The sequence below is a fragment of the Gorilla gorilla genome, chromosome 20 (assembly GCF_029281585.2).
Source record: "Gorilla gorilla gorilla isolate KB3781 chromosome 20, NHGRI_mGorGor1-v2.1_pri, whole genome shotgun sequence".
Classification (NCBI taxonomy): Eukaryota; Metazoa; Chordata; class Mammalia; order Primates; family Hominidae; genus Gorilla; species Gorilla gorilla.
This window is the reverse complement of record NC_073244.2, coordinates 14,896,696-14,917,828: the sequence shown is the minus strand read 5'-3', so window position 1 is coordinate 14,917,828 and position 21,133 is coordinate 14,896,696. Positions and strand designations below refer to the sequence as shown.

Sequence of the window (21,133 nt, the reverse complement as noted above, 5' to 3'; positions counted from 1 at the left end):
TGATATAACAATTTCTTTTATTGGGTAGATCCCCAATAGTGGGATTGCTGGGTCAAATGGTAGTTCTACATTTTTGTTCTTTGAGAAATCCTCATACCATTTTCCATAGATCGTACTAATTTGGATTCCCACCAACAGTGTATAAGAGTTCCCTTTTCTTTTATTCTTGCCAGCATCTGGTTGTTTGTTGTTTGTTTGTTTGGTTGGTTGGTTTTTGTCTTTTTAGTAATAGTTATTCTGACTGGTATTAATAACTTTTTTATTTATTCATGACAGTTTGATTTTTGACATATAATAATTGCTTGCATTTAAAGTGTATAACTTGATATTTTGGTATACATTGTAAAATGATGGCCACATTTCAGCTAATTAATATATCTATTATCTCTACATAGTTATCATGTTTGTACCCTTTGACCAGCATCACCCCATTTGCTCCTCCTCCCAGCCTCTGGCAACCACCATCCTACTCTCTGATTTTATGAGTTTGACAATTTTGGATTCCACCTATAAGTTAGATTATGCGGTATTTGTCTTTCTGTGCCTGGCTTATTTCACTTAGCCTAATGTCCTCCAGCTCCATCTATGTTATCCCAAGTGGCAGGATTTTCATCTTTCTTATATATTTCATTGTATATGTGTATGCCACATTATCTTTACCCATTCATCCATTGAAGGTCATTTAGCTTGTTTCCATATCTTGGCTATTTTGAATAGTGCTGCAATGAACATAGGAGTGCAGATATCTCTTTAAGATACTGGTTTCATTTCTTTCTTTCTTTCTTTTTTTTTTTCTTCTGAGACAGAGTCTGACTCTGTCGCTCAAGCTGGAGTGCAGTGGTGCAATCTCGGCTCACTGCAAACTCTGCCTCCTGAGTTCAAGCGATTCTCGTGCCTCAACCTCCCAAGGAGTTTTGCTCTTGCTGCCCAAGCTGAAGTGCAGTGGTGCAATCTTCACTCACCACAACCTGTGCCTCCCGGGTTCAAGCGATTCTCGTGCCTCAGCCTCCCAGGTAGCAAGGATTACAGACACCCAACACCACACCAGGCTAAATTTTTTTGCATTTTTAGTAGAGACGGGGTTTTGCCATGTTGGCCAGGCTGGTCTCAAATTCCTGGCCTCAAGTGATCCACCTGCCTCAGCCTCCTGAAGTGCTGGGATTTTACAGGCATGAACCACCACACATGGCCTCCTTTCTTTTAGATATATATGGGTTGAGCTATTCTCAGAGGGTCCTTTTCTGCATCTATTTAAGAAAATCACATTTTTTTATATTGTGGCAAAAATACATGTAACATAAAATCTGCCATTTTAACCATTTTTAAATGTACAATTCAGTGACATTGATTATATTCACAATGTCATGCAGCCATCACCACTATTTATTTCTAATACTTTTCCATTGGGTAGATCCTCAACAGTGGATTGCTGGGTCAAATGGTAGTTCTGATTTTTTTTTTTTTGTTTTTTGAGAAATCTCCATACTGTTTTTCATTTGAGGTTGTACTAATTTACATTCCCACCAACAGTGTATAAGAGTTTCCTAGGCCGGGCACGGTGGCTTATGCCTGTAATCCCAGCACTTTGCGAGGCCCAGGTGGGTGGATCATGAGGTCAGGAGATCGAGACCACCCTGGCTAACATGGTGAAACCCCGTCTCTACTAAAAATGCAAAAAATTAGCCGGGTGTGGTGGCGGGTGCCTGTAGTCCCAGCTACTGGAGAGGCTGAGGCAGGAGAATGGCATGAACCCTGAAGGCGGGGCTTGCAGTGAGCCGAGGTCGCACCACTGCACACTTCAACCTAGGCGACAGAGCGAGACTCCATCTCAAAAAAAAAAAAAAAAAAAAAAAAAAAGGTTTCCTTTTAGTGCATCCTTGCCAACTTGAGTTTTCTGGGTTGGTTTGCACTCTCATGGTATTTACTAGATATTTCTCCATTTATATTTTTACTCAACCCATGCCCATAACACCACTCCTCTACCATTCCTACCAACCATGTATAAGAGTTCCTTTTCTTGCATCCTTGCCAACTTGAGTTCTTTGGGTCAGTTTGCACTCTCTTGGTATTTACTATTTACTTCTCCATTTGTATTTTTAGTCAACTGATGCCCATGGCACCGCTCCTCTGAGGCAGGTGCTGGGTACTAAAGCGATAAGACAGATGCTGTCCCTGCCCTCACCCAGTGGAGAAGAACAGATGCTAAACAGGAACATAAATATCTAAGTAAAATGGCTTCAAATGGAGTAAAGTGATGTGAAACATAAATAAATAGCAAGTGATGGGTAGAGCAACTTTACCCAGGATGCATCTTGGGCTGTGTCCCAAATGGCCACGAAAACTGTTCCAGGCAGGGAGAACAGCATGAGAAAAGGTCTTGAGGTGCAAATGAGCTTGGCATGTTCTATGAACAGCAAAGAGGCCAGTGTGGCTGGAGCAGAGAGAGAGCAAGAAGAAAAGAGAGAGAGGATGAGACTCAAGACATCAGCAAGTTTGAAGGGCCTTGGAGGACTTGGATTTTTTTTTTTTTAAGACAGCTTTGTTCTTGTTGCCCAGGCATGATCTCGGCTCACCACAACCTCCGCCTCCTGGGTTCAAACGATTCCTCTGCCTCAGCCTCCCGAGTAGCTGGGATTACAGGCATGTGCCACCGCACCTGGCTAATTTTGTATTTTTAGTAGAAATGGGGCTTCTCCATGTTGGTCAGGCTGGTCTCGAACTCCCGACCTCAGGTGATCCGCCTGCCTCGGCCTCCCAAAGTGCTGGGATTATAGGTGTGAGCCACTGCACCCGGCCTGGATTTTTTTTTTTCTATATTGTGGTAACATACACATCATATTAAATTGACCATTTTAGCTATATTTCCCGTTCAGTGGCATCAAGCACATTCACATTATTGTGCAACCATCACCACTATCATCCATCTCCAGAACTTTCTCATCTTCCCAAACTGAAACTCCATCCCCATGAAATACTCATTCCTCATCCCCCTCCTCAAGCCTCTGGCACCCACCATTCTACTTTCTGTCTCTGTGAATCTGATGATTCTGAGGACCTCCTGTGAATGGAGGAATCATATGGTATATGTCCTGGTTTATACTGTATGGCTGGCTTATTTCACCAAGCATAATGTCCTCAAAGTTCATCCATGTTGTAGCATGTGTCAGAATTCCCTTCCTTGTCCACTTGTATGTAAATGCTGTATTGTGTTTCTCCATTCATTAGGACTTTGATTTTTGCAGGGAGTTGTCAAGGGGTGCTGGGTTCTGGGGCTTCAATATAATAAGAGTAAGCTAAACTGGTTCATTTCCTCCTTTGTGGAGACCATGTTCTGGTAGGAACAGGAACAAATAATTTATGATTACATAGAGGGTGACCAGGGCAGTGACAGGGGAAGAGTGGAGGATTGTGGGACCCAGAGGAGGCTCCTGACCTTGCCTAGGAAGATAGGAGGAGGAAGAGGAGGAGAAAGAGGAGGAGGAGGAGGAGGGAGTCCTCTAAGCTGAGACCTGGAGGATGACCAGGAAGTTATCCAGGTAAGGAGAAATGGGGAGAAGCTTCCAGACAAAAGTAACAGCAATTGCAAAGATCCTGAGATGATAGATAAGGCCAGGTGGAGAAAGTGCAAACTGTCAACAAGACCAAAATATGGACTGTGAGTTGTGCAGTGACCACAAGTGGAGAGGTGCTAGGTGGCCTTCATCCCCCAAAGCTGCACCTCTCCCTCCTCAGGTCTGTGAAGAACGGCGCTGAGACACGGGTGGACCTCCTCTGTACCTATCTGCAGCCCCTCAGCAGCCCAGGTCTGCCTATCAAGCAGGTGTTCCATGAGCTGAGCCAGCAGACCCACGGCATCACCCGGCTGGGCCCCTACTCTCTGGACAAAGACAGCCTCTACCTTAACGGTGAGCAGCTCTCAGCCCCATCTCCCTGCCCCACCCCCCAGCCCCCACTGCAGTCCAGGAGGGTGTCTGTTTCCCAGTTCTCTAGGGAAAGACTTGGGGTTCAAGTCTTGGCATTACCACTGACCCTCCCATAACCACCATGCAAGGTTGGACTTTGATTAATCCCATTTTACAGATGAAGAAACTGAGTCTTAGACAGGCTAAGCAATTTACCTTGACAGTGGTGGAACCAGGATATGAACTCCACTTGTCAGCATTCGGTGCTATGATCCACTCCACATGTTTAACTCACAGAAGAGTCTTCCTGGTGGGGGCACTTGGGAGACAAAAAACACATTTCCGGCCGTGTTCAGTGGCTCACACCTGTAATCCCAGCACTTTGGGAGGCCACGGCAGGCGGATCACAAGGTCAAGAGATTGAGACCATCCTGGACAACATGGTGAAACCCTGTCTCTACTAAAAATACAAAAATTACCTGGGTGTGGTGGCGCACGCCTGTAGTCCCAGCTACTCGGGAGGCTGAGGCAGGAGAATCGCTTGAACCCAGGAGGCAGAGGTTGCAGTGAGCCGAAATTGTGCCATTGCACTCCAGCCTGGTAACAGAGCAAGACTCTGTCTCAAAACAAAACAAAACAATTTCCCCTCCCTGCTTTCTTCTCACCATTGATGAGGGATGGGCTTCTCTCCTACCTGAGGCCCCTATACCGGGAAGATCTATGGGATCTAATCTTCAGGCACACTGGGCCTCAGCATTGGTCTAGAACTCAGGAAAAGATAGCATTTAAGAAGGCATCCCCTAAATGGGGTTCTGAGAGGCAAAGCATGACCGTGGAGAATTGACAAAATAGCTCGCCTTTCATCCCCTCCACCGCCAACCCAAGAACAGTGCTTATCATCATGACCCCATGAGGTGGGCACCCCATATCACTTATATGAGGTGCCTTTAGGTAGGTACCGGGATGTGGAGAGACATCCTGGGCTTTCATTACTCTTATTTTAGCAAAGAGAGAAACTGAGGCACAGAGAAGGGAAGGGACTTGCCCATGCCCACAGTGAGTTTTTGGCTAGTCTGGGTCTTGATGTTCTTTATTATTATTATTACTATCCTCCTCCTCATCATCGTTGTATGTACACAGTTATGGGGTACAAGTGCAATTTTGTTACATGCATAGATTGCACAGTAGTGAAGTCAGAGCTTTCAGAGTATCCACCACTCCAATAACATACATTGTATCCATTTAGTCCTTTCTCATCATCCACCTTGCTCCTACCCCCTCACCCTTCCAAGCCCCCTTTATCTATCATTCCCCTCTCTGAGTTCTTGTCTACACGTTGTTTAGCTCCCACTTATGATTGAGAACATGTGATATTTGTCTGTCTGTGTCTGACTTGTTTCACTTAAGGTAACTTCAGTTTCATCCATGTTGCTGCAAAAGACATGGATTCATTCTTTTTTTCTAACTTTTAAGTTCAGACATATGCGTGCAGATTTTCTATATGGTTCAACTCATGTCACAGGGGTTTGTTGTACAGATTATTTCATCACCCAAGTAATAAGCCTAGTACCCATTAGTTATTTTTTCTGATCCTCTCCCTCCTCCCACCCTCCACCCGCCATCCGCCACCCTCCAACCTCAGGTAGGCCCCAGTGTCTGTTGTTCCCCTCTATGTGTCCATGTGTTCTCATCATTTAGCTCCCACTTATAAGTGAGAAGAGGCAGTATTTGGTTTTCTGTTCCTGCATTAGTTTGGTAAGGATAATGACCTCCAGCTCCATCCATGTTCCTGCAATGGACATGATCTCATTCTTTTTTATAGCTGCATAGTATTCCATGGTGTATATGTTCCTCATTTTCTTTATCCAGTCTATCCTTGATGGGCATTTAAGTAGATTCCATGTCTTTGCTATTGTGAATAGTGCTTCAATGAACATGTGTCTTTATGATAGAAAAATTTATATTCCTTTGGGCATATATGCAGTGATGAGATTGCTGGGTCAGACGGTAGTTCTGTTTTTAGCTCTTTGAGGAATCATCCTGCTGCTTTCTACAGTGGATGAACTAATTTACACTCCCACCAACAGTGTATAAACACTCCTTTTTATCTGCAACCTTAGCAGCATGTTTTTATTTCTCTTTATGGCTGAATAGTGTTCCATTGTGCATATATACCACACTTTCTTTATGGATTCATCTGTTGATGGACATACAGGTTGATTCCACATCTCTGCTGTTGTGAATAGTGCTGTGATAAACACACAGGTGCGGGTTGGGTCTTGATGATCTCAGTTGACATCCAGTCCCTTCAACTTGGCTATTGCAGGGAGCTGTTCCCCCTTGTAAACTGCACAGCTTATGTGCTTCATTTTGTTCCTTCATTTAGATTTACCAAGCAGCTACTATTAACCAGGCCACAATGTGCCTGGCCCCAGGAACAGAGATAGGTTACATGTGCATCCTGTCCTAATGTAATCTCCAGAGGGGTGGAGACTGTTTTGTTCTACCCTATATTCCCCAAATGTAAAGGGAGTCTTGCACATAGTAAACCCTTAATAAACATTCATTGGGTGGAGGAATAGATTGGAGGAGGCCTGGAAGGGGAGGTGGGGGGTATGGTTGGATAGGAGGATAGACTTGTGAACACAAAGGTAGTGAGAGCCTCTCATTGGAGGCATGCTGGAGACGTGAGTAGGGAAGGGTCAGTGCTAATTGAAATATCAGGAAATTCTTTCTAGTGGTGAACACACTTAAGTCAAATATTAGATGATATATAAATGTATCCATAATCTCTAGATACACAAAGGGAAAGGCATCCAGGAGGGGCCCCATAAGGACAAAGGCATGGAGTATCTGGGACGGTTCCACCACCTCCTCTTATGTGTGACTTCTTTGTTTCTAGGTTACAATGAACCTGGTCCAGATGAGTCTCCTATAAGTACGTGTCTTTGAATCCAGTGCCCATTTCAATCTCCATGGGTCTTGGTTCAAGCTTTTCTCCTCATTCATGAAGGAAGGTTGCCCCAAATTTGGGCTGGTCCCCTGAGGTGGTGAGGAGCAACGTCTCAGTGGGAGGAAGAATGCTGAGTCCTTGGCCTGTTTTTAGACCTGCAGCCATAGTCTTGGCTTTGTGAATTTTCCATGTCCCTCTGGGTTGGAGGAAGAAGTTTGAACAAACATTCCCTACAGGGATAGAGGTTGAGGTCAGATGGTGACCTTGTTAGTCCATACCTCCTGATAAGAAAATCTCCTCCAAGTGCCCCAGCAGAGGCTTCACGGTCAAGCTGCAGACTCTGCTGGCTACTGGTTTTGGCTAAATTTGCCCATTGCCTCATCCAGTGATCCACTCGTCTATCTTTCCAGCCATCCATTTTTCTATCCTTCCAGTCATCTCTCAGACACCATCCGTCCTTCCTTCCATCCATCCATCCATCCATCCATCCATCCATCCATCCATCCATCCATCCATTCACCCATCCATCCATCCACCCCATTTCCTGACCATTTACCTCCTCGTCCTTCCTTCCATCTGTCCTTTTATCCATCTATTCATCCATCACCCATCCTCCTGCCCATTCACCTGCTTGTCCCTCCTTTCTTCTGTCCTTCTATACATCTAGCCATCCATCCATCCATCCACCCATCCACTCATCCACCACCCACCCATCCTTCTGCCCATTCACTTGCTAGCCCCTCGTTCCTTCTGTCCTTCCATCCATCCATCCACCCATCTTCCTGCCCATTCACCTGCTTGTCCTTCCTTCTATCTGTGTTTTATCCATCTCTCCATCCATCCACCATCCATCCATCCATCCTCCTCCCTATTCACTGGTTTGTCTTTCTTTCTGTCCTTCAAACCATCCACCCATCTCTCCATTCATTCTCCTCTTCATTCACCCGTTTCCTTATTTCTGTCTTTCCATCCATCCATCTATCCAGCCAGCCATCTCTCCACCCATTCTCCTCCCCATTCACTCAATTGTCCTTCCTTTTATCCATCCATCCACCCATCCATCCATCCATTATCCATCCATCTATCCTTCTCCTCATTCACCTGTTTGTCCTTCTTTCTGTCCTTCCAACCATCCATCCATCCATCATCCATCCATCTATCCTTCTCCCCATTCACCTGTTTGTCCTTCTTTCTGTCCTTCCAACCATCCATCCATCTCTCCATCCATCCTCCTGCCTATTCATCTGCTTGTCTCTCCTTCCTTCTGTCCTTCCAACCATTCATCCATCTGCCCATCCACCCACTCATCCTCTTGCCCATTCACCTGCTTGTCCTTCCTTCCACCTGTCCTTTTATCCATCCATCCATCCATCCATCCATCTTGCTCACTCCTCCACTCACACAATCACTCCTTCCCTCAGTCTCATTTATGGCCCACCTGTGAATGGTTGTCCTGGCTTGGACCACTGATGAAGCCCAGGGGAGCTTCTCCCACTAGGTGGTGGGCTTTTGTCCTCTCTGATGGACTGTTCCTTCCACAGCTCCCAAGCCAGCCACCACATTCCTGCCGCCTCTGTCAGAAGCCACAACAGGTATTTGGGGCCATTTTTCCTCCTCGAAGATTAGAATAGCATTTCAATCAGACACCTGCCCTCATGGAGCCCCACATTTTATGAAATAAATAGACCATCATAATGTCAGATGTTTTGGGGTGAGACACCTGGCATAATTGGGAAGGAGGAGGGCTTTCTGGAGAAAGTTTCACCTGAACTGAGTCTTTAAGGATGACTAAGAGTAATTCAGGCAAATAGGGCATGAATAGTATAACTGAAAGAGGGGATTCTGTGAGCAAAGCCTCAGTGGCCAGAAATAGCATAGAGTATAGGGAGAAGTGAGAGAAATTTGGTTTGCATGAAACATAAAGCTTAACCCAGAGTGGACGGATAAGCAAGACTGAAAGGTCAGCAGGAGCCAGATTGGGAAGGGCCTTGAATGCCAAGTCAAGAAATTTGAACTTAACACTGAAGGCCATAGGGAGCTGTGGATGGTACTAGAGCAGGGGCAGCCATAGTGAGATTGTCATTTCAGAAAGATTCTTCTTGTGTTCAGTATAGAGAATGTCCTTTAGACAGGGCATCCAGTGAGTCTGCCAGGGTGCTAATCAGGGTGAGAGAAAATAAGACCTGAACTGGGATAGGGGAGGAGAGAGAGGATATATGTGATGAATATTCAGCAAAGAGAATTGGTGTTACTTGGAGGGGAGAAGACACATAGCTTCTGACTTGGATGGCCACACTAGTTAATAATGAGTGCAGTCTGATCTAGTCTCAGACCAGCCCTCAGTTGCAGACGTCTCTCCTCCCCTCCTGCAGCCATGGGGTACCACCTGAAGACCCTCACACTCAACTTCACCATCTCCAATCTCCAGTATTCACCAGATATGGGCAAGGGCTCAGCTACATTCAACTCCACCAAGGGGGTCCTTCAGCACCTGGTGAGACCCTGGTCCCAGCAGCTCCCGGTGGGATAAATCCTACCCCCAACCTCTGTTCCTCGGCTTACCCTCTTCCTCCTTCCTCTCAAGCTCAGACCCTTGTTCCAGAAGAGCAGCATGGGCCCCTTCTACTTGGGTTGCCAACTGATCTCCCTCAGGTGAGACCACTTCCTGGCCATTTGCCAGTAACAACCACCCCTTTTGTGACCACCCCTTCCTCAGCTTTCCCCTGCTCCTCCCTCCACTGCTCTTTACCTGCAGAGGTCTCGGGACCTCTCTAGAGTCCTCAAATGCCTCTCTCCCCAGGCCTGAGAAGGATGGGGCAGCCACTGGCATGGACACCACCTGCGCCTACCACCCTGACCCTGTGAGCCCCGGGCTGGACATACAGCAGCTTTACTGGGAGCTGAGTCAGCTGACCCATGGTGTCACCCAACTGGGCTTCTATGTCCTGGACAGGGATAGCCTCTTCATCAATGGTGAGTGTCAGGCTGAACTTGGATTTACAGTGACTTTTGGGGGGTTGATTTCTTTGTTTTTGAGATGGAGTCTCACTCTATCACCCAGGCTGGAGTGCAATGGTGCAATCTCGGCTCTGCAACAGTGATTCTCCTGCCTCAGCCTCCCAAGTAGCTGGGATTTACAGGTGCATGCCACCACGCTCAGCTAATTTTTGTATTTTTAGTAGAGATGGGGTTTCACCATGTTGCCCAAGCTGGTCTCGAACTCCTGACCTCAGGTGATCCACCTGCCTTGGCCTCCCAAAGTGCCGGGATTACAGGCATGAGCCACCATGCCCGGCCCACCATGACTATTATTTGTCCCTGTTGTATGCCCTTTCCTCTCTAAAAAAAATAGCCCAAGGCCTGGCTGGGGGACACCCTTCCCCAAACCACCAAGGGGAGGGTCTTTCCCATTATTTTGAGTAAATAGCATGAAATTCTTTGACCAAATTAATGTCATAAATTGTTTGTCTCTTTCTCCTTCACTTTTGTTTCCAACTTGGTTGCGGTATAACTATCAAATACAATTGTATGTATTTAAGATGTATAATGCAGTGATTTAATACATGTGTAGCTTATGAAATGATTACCATGATCAAATTAGTTAACACTGCTTTCATGTCACATAGTTACCGTGTGTCTGTGTGCGTCTGTGTGAGTTAGAGAGAAAGAGAACATTTAAGGTCTACCCTCATTGAAAATTTCAGGTTTACAATACAGTATTATTAACTATAATCATCAGGCTTTATACTCGATCCCCAGAACTTATTCATCTTGTAACTAAAAGTTTGTATTTTGTGACCAACATCTCCCCATTTTCTCTATCACCACCCCCATGCCCCTAGCCCCTGATAACCATCATGCTACTCTCTGCTTCTGTAAGTTTGACTTCTTCTGATCCCACATATAAGTGAGATCATGCAGTATTTGTTTCTCTCTATCTGGTATGTTTCACTTAGCATAATGAAACCCCCCCCCCAGGTACATCCATAATGAATTTCAATTCAAAACCCAAGTGGCTGAGCCGTGGCATCCTTTGGGACAGGATAGCAGGTCCCTTCTATATAAGGATCCTCTGTGTCAGTGGTTATTACCAGGGGACAATTCTGCACTTCTGCCCCACCCCACCCCCCAACTGGGAGACTCTAGGCAATATCCGGAATCATTTTTGGGTATCACAACTCGGGGAGGGAAGGAGGGTGCAACTGGCACCTAGTGGGTCAGTAGCCCATTTTCCAGTGCACAGGAGACAACCACCCCAGGGAATGATCCAGCCCCAAATGCCAATAATTTCAAGGGTGAGAAATCCTGTTGTACATGGTCCCTAAGTTCCTAGGTGGGCACAAGGCTGACATTTATCACACTTTACTGTAATTACTTGTTAAATTATCTGATTCCCCCTTACCCTGTGAACTCAACAAAATTACGGTCTATTATGAGTGCCACTGTACCCTCGGTTCTCAGTACATCAGCACATCATAGTATGGAAAGAATCATTGAATGAGTGAGCAAATTAAAGATTTGTGTCTCTGCTGTAACTCACATTCATTAATTCATTCATTCAGCAAACATATATGGGTGGCTGTTCTGCCCCAAGCCTTGTGCTGGGTCTGGAGATAGAAGACACATTTTTCTGTCTCTGAAAAACTCATACTCAAGTTAACAACAAATTAGGGGCACAACAAAGACCCCACTGCTGTTATTAACAGGGTACTATGGGAGCTGAGAGGAGGAGTAAATTAAGGAGGGCTTCCTGGAGGAGGGTGTTATATACCCGGCCCTGTGCCGGGACACAATAATGAATAAGATAGACTTGGGCCTCTGCTGTCCTGGAGCTCCCTCTCACTGGGCTCTTGAAGCGTGAGCAGGAGTTTTGCAGGAAATGAAAAGGATGCATTCCTAGAAGGTAGAATTGCATAGCACATGCAGGAAAGCTCATCTCAGGAGAATCTATGTAATATTCCATTTTTCCCTCTCTTTTGGGGCAACTTTCCGTCTAAGAGCTCCTGCAATGCCCAGCGTGCGGACCTGAAATTGACTGATTCTGACAGTAGGCAGGGGACTGCTGGGCAATTCTGGCTCTGCATTTTGTGATCAACATTTCCCCACCATATGTTGTCTTTTCTTCTTCTCTGTGGCTCCAGGCTATGCACCCCAGAATTTATCAATCCGGGGCGAGTACCAGATAAATTTCCACATTGTCAACTGGAACCTCAGTAATCCAGACCCCACATCCTCAGAGTACATCACCCTGCTGAGGGACATCCAGGACAAGGTGGGGCATCTCTCACCCCTCCCGTCTTCTCTGTCCTGTGTGCTTCTCTCCCTCTTCTACCTGATTTCTCTATTAAGTGATCACTTTAAATGCTTCACTTCACTACGTATTCTGGGTTCTCTCTCAGTTTCCAAAAGTACTCTCTTCACTACCATTCCCATTTCACAGATGGGCAAACTGAGGCTCCAAAAGGGGCGTGGTGTGCCTAGGGTCACACAGTGCTTTAGGAACAGAGTTAGGATTTGAACTCTGGTCCCCTTTGCTCCAAGTCCTGTGTTTTTTTCCACTGGCATCAGCGGCCCCCCCCCACCCCCAAGAGGCCTCCATCTCACCCACTCTCCCTACCTATCTTTCTAGGTCACCACACTCTACAAAGGCAGTCAACTACATGACACGTTCCGCTTCTGCCTAGTCACCAACTTGACGTAAGTTCTGAAGGTCATAAGCAGTGACCAAGCTTGTGGCTGTGTCTCTGAGCACCCTTGAGCTAGACGTCCCCAGTGGGGTACCCATTCTCCCCTACATCCCTGTCTAGCTAATCCTACCATCTCCTCCCATAAATCCTCAAGGTAGGGAGTGAGGATTAACCTCATGGGGCCACCAATTCCCAGCATACACCTTCTTTTTTTTCTGGACACTTGGGAAAATATAACTTTTTGATGTAGAACTCAAAATATTAGCCCAATAATAATACTTAACATCAACCAGCCTCCTCTCATTTAATTCTCACAGCAGAATCTATGAGTTGAGTGCAAAAATCATCCCTATTGTGCAGATGGGAAAACTGAGGGTCCGAAAAGTGAACTTCCCAAGAACCGTCAAAGTTGGGATTTGAACCCAGGTCTCTGATGACTGGATGAAGGAATGAAGATATCTATACTTGGGAAGAGGAGGGTCACAGGACACAGGGCTGACTTTGTATATTTCTAAACTTCAAAGATTTTTGTATTTCAGCTGGGAATATGGAGAAGGTTAATGGGAACAAAAAAATGCAAAGAATGAATAAGACCTAGTATTTGCTAGCACAACAGGGTGACTGTAGTCAAAAATAACTTGATTGTACATTTTAAAATATAACTAAAGGTGTATGCTTGGATTGTTTGCAACACAAAGGATATATGCTTGAGGGGATGGATACCCCATTTACCCTGATGATTATTATGCATTACATGCTTGTATCAAAACATCTCATGTACCCCATAAATATAAAAACACCCACTATGTACCCAAAAAAATTAAAAACAAATAAAATCAAAAGTAGGCTGGGCACAGTGGCTCACACCTGTAATCCCAGCACTTTGGGAGGCCAGGGCGGGCGGATCTCTTGAGCCCAGAAGTTCAAGACCAGCGAGGGCAACATAGGGAGACCTAGTCTCTACAAAAAATACAAAAATTAGCCAGGCATGGTGGCACACACCTGTAGTCCCAGCCACTCAGGAAGCTGAGGTGGGAGGATCGCCTGAGCCTAGGAGGCTGTACTCCAGCCTGGGTGACAGAGCAAGACCCTATCTCAAAAAATAAAATAAAATAATAAAAAGTAGAAATCAAGAGGGAAAATGTGGGAGAAATTGGGATAATTTTAACAATACCTTCCACCAGAGTGATGATGAAGAATGCATAAGTCACTTCTTAGCGGTCTTGATCTATAAAAAGTGTTCAATAAATGTCAATTATTGTTACTGTTATTGCTTCTAGACGTAATTCCTGGAAGCCTTTTTTTTTTTTTTTTTTTTTTTTGAGATGGAGTCATGCTCTGTTGCTCAGGCTGGAGTGCAGTGGTATGATCTCGGCTCACTGCAACTGCCTCCTGGGTTCAAGCAATTCTGCCTCAGTCCCCCATGTGGCAGGGACTACAGGCACGCGCCACCACACCCGGTGAAGTTTTGTATTTTTATTAGAGACAGGGTTTTGCCATGTTGGTCAGGCTGGTCTCGAACTCCCGACCTCAGGCAATTTGCCTGCCTCGGCCTCCCAAAGTGCTGAGATTACAGGCGTGGGCCACTGCATCCAGCCGAAGGCCTCCCATTTTGATCAGAACCCTTCTCTAGACTGGGGGTGGGTGCCTCTAGATCTTTCGCTCTTTAAAGACAGCAACCGATGACCCTGCTGATGCTGAGTACTGGCTGAATTCCTGTGGTCTCTGTCCCTAGGATGGACTCCGTGTTGGTCACTGTCAAGGCATTGTTCTCCTCCAATCTGGACCCCAGCCTGGTGGAGCAAGTCTTTCTAGATAAGACCCTGAATGCCTCATTCCATTGGCTGGGCTCCACCTACCAGTTGGTGGACATCCATGTGACAGGTATAAGGTGGGGTGGTTGGTTTCCTAACTGGAAGAGGTGGGGTTATGAGGAAAGATGGGGCTTCTCAGTACCAGTGGAATTGGTGGAGGCTCTAGAGAGGGAAAGGGAGGCTTTCTGGAGACCCATGTAGGTGACCTCTGGCAGTAGATCATCCAACGAGGCAGGAACAGAACACCAGCCATTGCATCTAAGAGAATAGCTATTTTTACATGTAAAAAGAATTGTGTTGAATGAATGAATCAATAGATCATTTATTTTGAATCAATTTATTGATGCATTCATTTAATTAATGAATAATAAATGATTCAGTACATAATTGATTAATTGATGTAATTGAGAATTGATTTAATTGATCAATTAAAATGATTAATTAAAGGAATGAATCAGTAAATGAATAATTCATTCATTCAATAAACAATGGAAGTAGGCCGGGCATGGTGGCTCACGCCTGTAATACCAGTACTTTGGGAGGCCCAGGCAGGCAGATCACGAGGTCAGGAGATTGAGACCATCCTGGCTAACACGGTGAAACCCTGTCTCTACTAAAAATACAAAAAAATTAGCCAGGCATTGTGGTGGCCACCTGTAGTCGCAGCTACTCGGGAGGCTGAGGCAGGAGAATGGCATGAACCCGGGAGGCAGAGCTTGCAGTGAGCCGAGATTGCGCCACTGCACTCCAGCCTGGGTGACAGATGGAGACTCTGTCTCAAAAATAAATAAATAAATAAAAATAAAAAATAAATAAACAATGGAAGTAAACACGTACTGATGATACAGTGTGATCATTGCTATGATAAGGGAATTTCAGGGGCCTGTGGGAGCCCCAAGGAGGAACACACAACCTTGTCTTGGAAAGTTTTGTGCAGGAAGGGGTGAAGAAGCTGAGATCTGACAGAGAATGGGACCTAGCCAGGGGTAATAGATGGAGAATAGTGCTCCATGCACCTATAACCTAGAAGATAGAAAGAATATGGCATCTGGCCGGGCGCGGTGGCTCACGCCTGTAATCCCAGCACTTTCAGAGGCTGAGATGGGTGGATCACCTGAGGTCAGGAGTTCAAGACCAGCCTGGCCAATATGATGAAACCCCATCTCTGCTAAAAATACAAAAATTAGCCAGGCATGGTGGTGCGTGCCTGTAATCCCAGCCACTTGGGAGGCTGAGACAGGAGAACTGCTTGAACTCGGGAGGCGGAGGTTGCAGTGAGCCGAGATTGTGCCATTGCACTCCAGCCTGGGCAAAAAGAGCAAAACTGCGTCTCAAAAAAAAAATGTGGCATTTTGGGGCAAGTTTAAGAAGATTGGTATAGCTGGAGCATCCACTTTGATACTGGAGAGGTGACAGTTGAAGCCAAAGATGTGGGCAGAGACTTTGTTGGGCACTGGAATGGCTTGGGGAGGAACATGACACACTCATGAGTTCTGCTTTAGAAAGAAAATGAAATGAATTCTGCTCATCCTCTGGGTGCTGTGTGCAGAATGGAGGGTTGGGGGAGAGAAGAGCAAAGGCAAGAAGACCCTTTAGGAACAAAGATCATTAGTTAGAAGACTCTGGGTTTCTCAGCACCTGCAATTGCTGACTACACCCCCAGAGAAACCCAGTCTCTTTTCCCCCATGTTGTAGGGAATTCTTATAATGCTTGGCAGAAAGAGAATTGAACAGGTAGATGGGTGGATGGATACAAGTTGGACAGATGGATGGAGGAAGATCCTCCATCCAATATAGAGCTGTTACCTAAAACCCTCCATCCCACCTTTAAAATCCTAGCTCAGCCAGGCGCGGTGGCTCACACCTGTAATCCCAGCACTTTGGGAGGCCAAGGCGGGCGGATCACCTGAGGTCGGGGGTTCGAGACCAGTCTGACCAACATGGAGAAACCCTGTCTCTATTAAAAATACAAAAAAAAAAAAAAAATTAGCCAGGCAGGGTGGCGCATGCCTGTAATCCCGCTACTCGGGAGGCTGAGGCAGGAGAATGGCTTGAACCCAGGAGGTGGAGGTTGTGGTGAGCCAAGATCACGCCATTACACTCCAGCCTGGGCAAAGAGAGTGAAACTGTCTCAAAAAACAAAACAAATGACCCCCCTGCCAAAAAAAAAAAAAAAAAAAAAAAAGAAAGAAAAAGAAAAAAAAAAAGCCTAACTCAGCTCACACTGTCAGGAATAAGTAAGCTAGCTGGAATAATCTCTTTCTTAAAACCCTGCCTTGATAGTGGATTTTTACATACTTTTTTTTAAATTCTAGAAATGAAGTCATCAGTTTATCAACCAACAAGCAGCTCCAGCACCCAGCACTTCTACCTGAATTTCACCATCACAAACCTACCATATTCCCAGGACAAAGCCCAGCCAGGCACCACCAATTACCAGAGGAACAAAAGGAATATTGAGGATGCGGTGAGAAGGGGGTGGTATGTCCACTCTGTTGCCATGCAGAAACTGACTTATGCATACTGGGTAGCCACAGGGTGACTTTTTATAACAATCCACAAAGACAGGTTCTTATTCCCAGTTAATACACAAGCACAGAGAGGTTCAGTAGCTGACCCAAGGTCACACAGCTAAGTCATACCCTAGAAGAGCATGTCCTTTGATATACATACCTGGGCAAGTGGTTGTCATGACAAGAAGCAAAATAAATGGAGAAGTGTGCTCAGTGGCTGAAAATTCTCTGATGCAACTGGGGCCAGGATTCTGACCTAAGAAACATCGCCCTGTCTTTCAGCTCAATCAACTCTTCCGAAACAGCAGCATCAAGAGTTATTTTTCTGACTGTCAAGTTTCAACATTCAGGTAAGTTCTAACTCAGGACCTAATGACTCTAGGAACTTCTGCTGTCCTTTAAATAGAAGTGTCCCCAAGCCATAGCTTTGATGGAAGAGAGCCCTAGAAAGAGAGAGCTGTTAACTAAAAACCAGCTTTTTCCTAAAGCTGGAGCCCAACTGGCTTCAACACTCAAGAGAGCTGGTGTAAATCTCAGCAGACATAAAGGTACCTGGTGCTGAGGCCATGGAGTCTAGAGTGTAGAATCTACTACATTAAGACATCAGCTACTGAAATCAGGACCCATGGAAGACGGGGGAAGGAGAGGACTAAAACCAGATGACTTAGAATCTAGCAGCCTAACTGTGCTTTTCAATGAGAGGTATCATTTCCAATGGTGGGGGGTACCAATGATTTTTTTTTTTTTTTGACAACTGCCCTGAGAACAGGCTTTCCTCACTAAACAAATTCTGAATCAGAACAAATAAACATAAGCCCTGAGAACAGGGCTTTTTCAAGGAGCTGCCAAACAGATCAAATAGTGACTATGTTCTGCAGATTGATGTCTGGAGAACTCTAAAGCTATTTTGACTGCTAGGCAGCTGGTTTTCACAGATATTATGATTCTGAGGCTGCCAGTTTTCAAAGTTACCGAGGATCTTGCTGGATGCAGTGGCTCGCGACTGTAATCCCAGCCCTTTGGGAGGCCAAGGTGGGTGGATTGCTTGAGCTCAGGAGTTTGAGACCAGCCTGGGCAATATGGTGAAAACCCATCTCTACAAAAAATACAAAAATCAGCTGAGCATAGTGGCATGTGCTGTAGTCCCAGTTACTTAGGAGGCTGAGGTGGGAGGATGGCTTGAGCCCAGGAGGCAGAGGTTGCAGTGAGCTGACATTGTGCCATGCACTCTAGCCTGAGCAACAGAGCCAAAGCCTGTCTCAAAAAAAAAAAAAAACACAAATAATAATAATAAAATACTGAGGATCTTGAAAGAGCACTGTGGAAATAATGCAAGTTAAAATGCCACAAAGCTTGCTCTTTTTACTGAGATTTAACACTTTCCTTAACTAAACACCCCTCGAATTTTTGCAAGCCTTTGGTTCACTTCTAGACTTCTGGAAAAATTGATTTGGACTATTTTGGCCAATGTTCTCATTGATTTTATGGGTATTCAGAAGTTGTTACCCCAACATTCCAGAAATGTTCTCCCTGTGGCTATTACTTTATTTATTTATTTATTTATTTGAGACGGAGTCTCCCTCTGTTGCCCAGGCTGGAGTGCAGTGGCGCAATCTCAGCTCACTGCAACCTCCGCTTCCCAGGTTCAAGCGATTCTCCTGCCTCAGCCTCCCAAGTAGCTGGGATTATGGGTGTGCGCCACCACACCAGCTAATTTTTGTGTTTTTAGTAGAGATGGGGTTTCACTGTGTTGGCCAGGCTGGTCTCGAACTCCTGATCTCAAGTGATCCACCCGCCTTGGCCTCCCAAAGTGCTGGGATAACAGGCATGAGCCACTGTGCCTGACCTCCCTGTGGCTATTTTTAAATGAATTAAGTGGAATAAAATTAGAAATTCAGTTCTTCTCCCACGCGAGCTGCATTTTAAGCATTTAATAACAACATGAAGCTACTAATGGCTGCATTGTGTAGTGCAGATGTAGAATTTTTTTTTGTTGTTTTTTGTTTTGTTTTTGAGATGGAGTCTCGCTCTGTCACCAGGCTAGAGTGCAGTGGCGTGATATCGGCTCACTGCAATCTCTACTCCCTGATTCAAGTGATTCTCCTGCCTCAGCCTCCCAAGTAGCTGGGATTACAGGCACGTGCCACCACACCCAGCTAATATTTGTATGGATGGTCTCAATCTCCTGACCTCGTGATTTGTATGGATGGTCTCGATCTCCTGACTTCATGATCCGCCTGCCTGGGCCTCCCAAAGTGCTGGGATTACAGGCGTGAGCCACTGTGCCCGGCCGACATAGAATGTTTACATCATTGCAGAAAGTTCCTGCAGGAAGAGTCTAGAAGGAGAAAGCCTAGAATCATGATAAAATTGCAAATATCTTTGCTTATCCCTGTCCCCTTCCAGGTCTGTCCCCAACAGGCACCACACCGGGGTGGACTCCCTGTGTAACTTCTCGCCACTGGCTCGGAGAGTAGACAGAGTTGCCATCTATGAGGAATTTCTGCGGATGACCCGGAATGGTACCCAGCTGCAGAACTTCACCCTGGACAGGAGCAGTGTCCTTGTGGATGGTAAAGCTCCCTGAGTCATTGGGACTGAGGTGGAAGCTCCCACTTCCTCACCTGGGTCCTTCCCTGGGAATCTGAAGGCTTGGAGTTGATTCGTCATCGAGCTTTCTCAGACTGGGAGAAAGTGGCTTAGTTCTCCTAAGCTTTACCCATCATTGAAGGAAAGAAAAGGACGCCCGAGGGATATGGGAGGCATTTGCCCTCTTCTGGCCAGCTCTGTGACCTCAGACTAGTCACATCTCCTTTCTGGACTTCTTATCTCTTTGTTCTTAGCAAGCCATTTGGTTTTTGGTTCCCATCTTGCCTGCCCTAGATGGTATTGCTCCTCCACCCCCAGGCAGCTGCAGTGTTAAACAATTACCCTAATTAGTTATTGTTGTTGTGTTGTTTGTTTGTTTTTGAGACAGGGTCTCACTCTGTCACCGAGGCTGGAGTGCAGTGACATGATCTCAGCTCACTGCAACCTCAACCCCTGGACTCAAGCAATCCACCCACTTCAGCCTCCCAAGTAGCTGGGACTACAGCCATGCGCCACCACACCCGGATAATTTTTGTATGTTTTCTAGAGATGGGGTTTTGCAACATTGCCCAGGCTGGTCTTGAACTCCTGAGCTCAAGCATGCCACCTGCTTCAGCCTCCCAAAGAGCTGGGATTACAGGCAGGCAGGCATCACTGCACCTGGCTCTGGTTTTTTGTGTTTGTTTTTTTCTTTTAGAGGCAGGGTCTCGCTCTGTCAACCAGAATGGAGTACAGTGGTGCAATCATAGCTCACTGCAGTCTTGAACTCCCGGGCTCAAGCGATCCTCCCACCTCAGCCTCCTGAGTAGCTGGAACTACAGGCACGTGTCACCACGCCTTGCTAATTTCTAAATTTTTTGTAGAGACAGGGTCTCACTATGTTGCCTAGACTGGTCTCTAATTCCTGGCCACAAGTGATCCTCCTGCCTCAGCAGGTCAATGAGGGCTTCCAGTTTCAAGTTGTATGTGATTCATCCTCAACAAATGTGGTAGGATGGACCTATTTTCCAACTCCAGAGATGGCTTCAAGGTGGCTCAACTTTGCATATCCAATTTTACCCATTCAAAGAATAGTTATATACATTGTACCATGTATCAGGAATATAACAGAGAGTAACTGTTTGCTCTTTCACCACTGTATTCCAAGAACCCCATATTCTGCCTGGCACATAATAAACACTCAACTCATATTTGCAGAAGGAATAACTAGATTTCATACAAGGTTCTTTTCAAGTCGAATGCGAATAACGTTTTAGACGGGACCTTCCAATGCCTATGTGCACTGTCCTTGGTTCTGAATTATTGTTGTGCAAGAGAGCACTGTTGATCCTTCAGAATCAACAAGCCTTTCACATGCCTGTCACAGGTTTTTCTTTTTCTTGTTTTACCAATTTTGTTTGTTTGTTTGTTTGTTGTTGTTATTGTTTGTTTTTGTTTTTGTTTTTTATTTGTTTTTCTTTTTTCTTTTTTTTTGAGACAGAGTCTTGCTCTGTCGCCCAGGCTGGAGTGCAGTGGCACGATCTCGGCCCACTGCAAGCTCCGCCTCCTGGATTCACGCCATTTTCCTGCCTCAGCCTCCTGAGTAGCTGGGACTACAGGCGCCTGCCACCATGTCTGGCTAATTTTTTTTTGTATTTTTAGTAGAAACAGGGTTTCACCATGTTGACCAGGATGC

At 45.7% G+C, this 21,133-nt stretch overlaps 1 protein-coding gene across 2 annotated transcripts in view; it reads left to right on the top strand.

Moving 5' to 3' along the window:
* MUC16 (mucin 16, cell surface associated) overlaps nt 1–21,133 on the top strand; it is a 235,240-nt gene that overhangs the window by 209,182 nt on the left and 4,925 nt on the right. For both annotated transcript variants that reach the window (XM_055371568.2, XM_055371569.2), the window contains 12 exons: nt 3,733–3,905; nt 6,805–6,840; nt 8,397–8,447; nt 9,228–9,349; nt 9,440–9,507; nt 9,656–9,828; nt 11,997–12,127; nt 12,485–12,552; nt 14,278–14,426; nt 16,672–16,823; nt 17,152–17,219; nt 19,276–19,442. In XM_055371568.2, the coding sequence (XP_055227543.1) occupies nt 3,733–3,905; nt 6,805–6,840; nt 8,397–8,447; nt 9,228–9,349; nt 9,440–9,507; nt 9,656–9,828; nt 11,997–12,127; nt 12,485–12,552; nt 14,278–14,426; nt 16,672–16,823; nt 17,152–17,219; nt 19,276–19,442 (1,358 nt within the window). The remainder of the gene's footprint in view (nt 1–3,732; nt 3,906–6,804; nt 6,841–8,396; nt 8,448–9,227; nt 9,350–9,439; nt 9,508–9,655; nt 9,829–11,996; nt 12,128–12,484; nt 12,553–14,277; nt 14,427–16,671; nt 16,824–17,151; nt 17,220–19,275; nt 19,443–21,133) is intronic.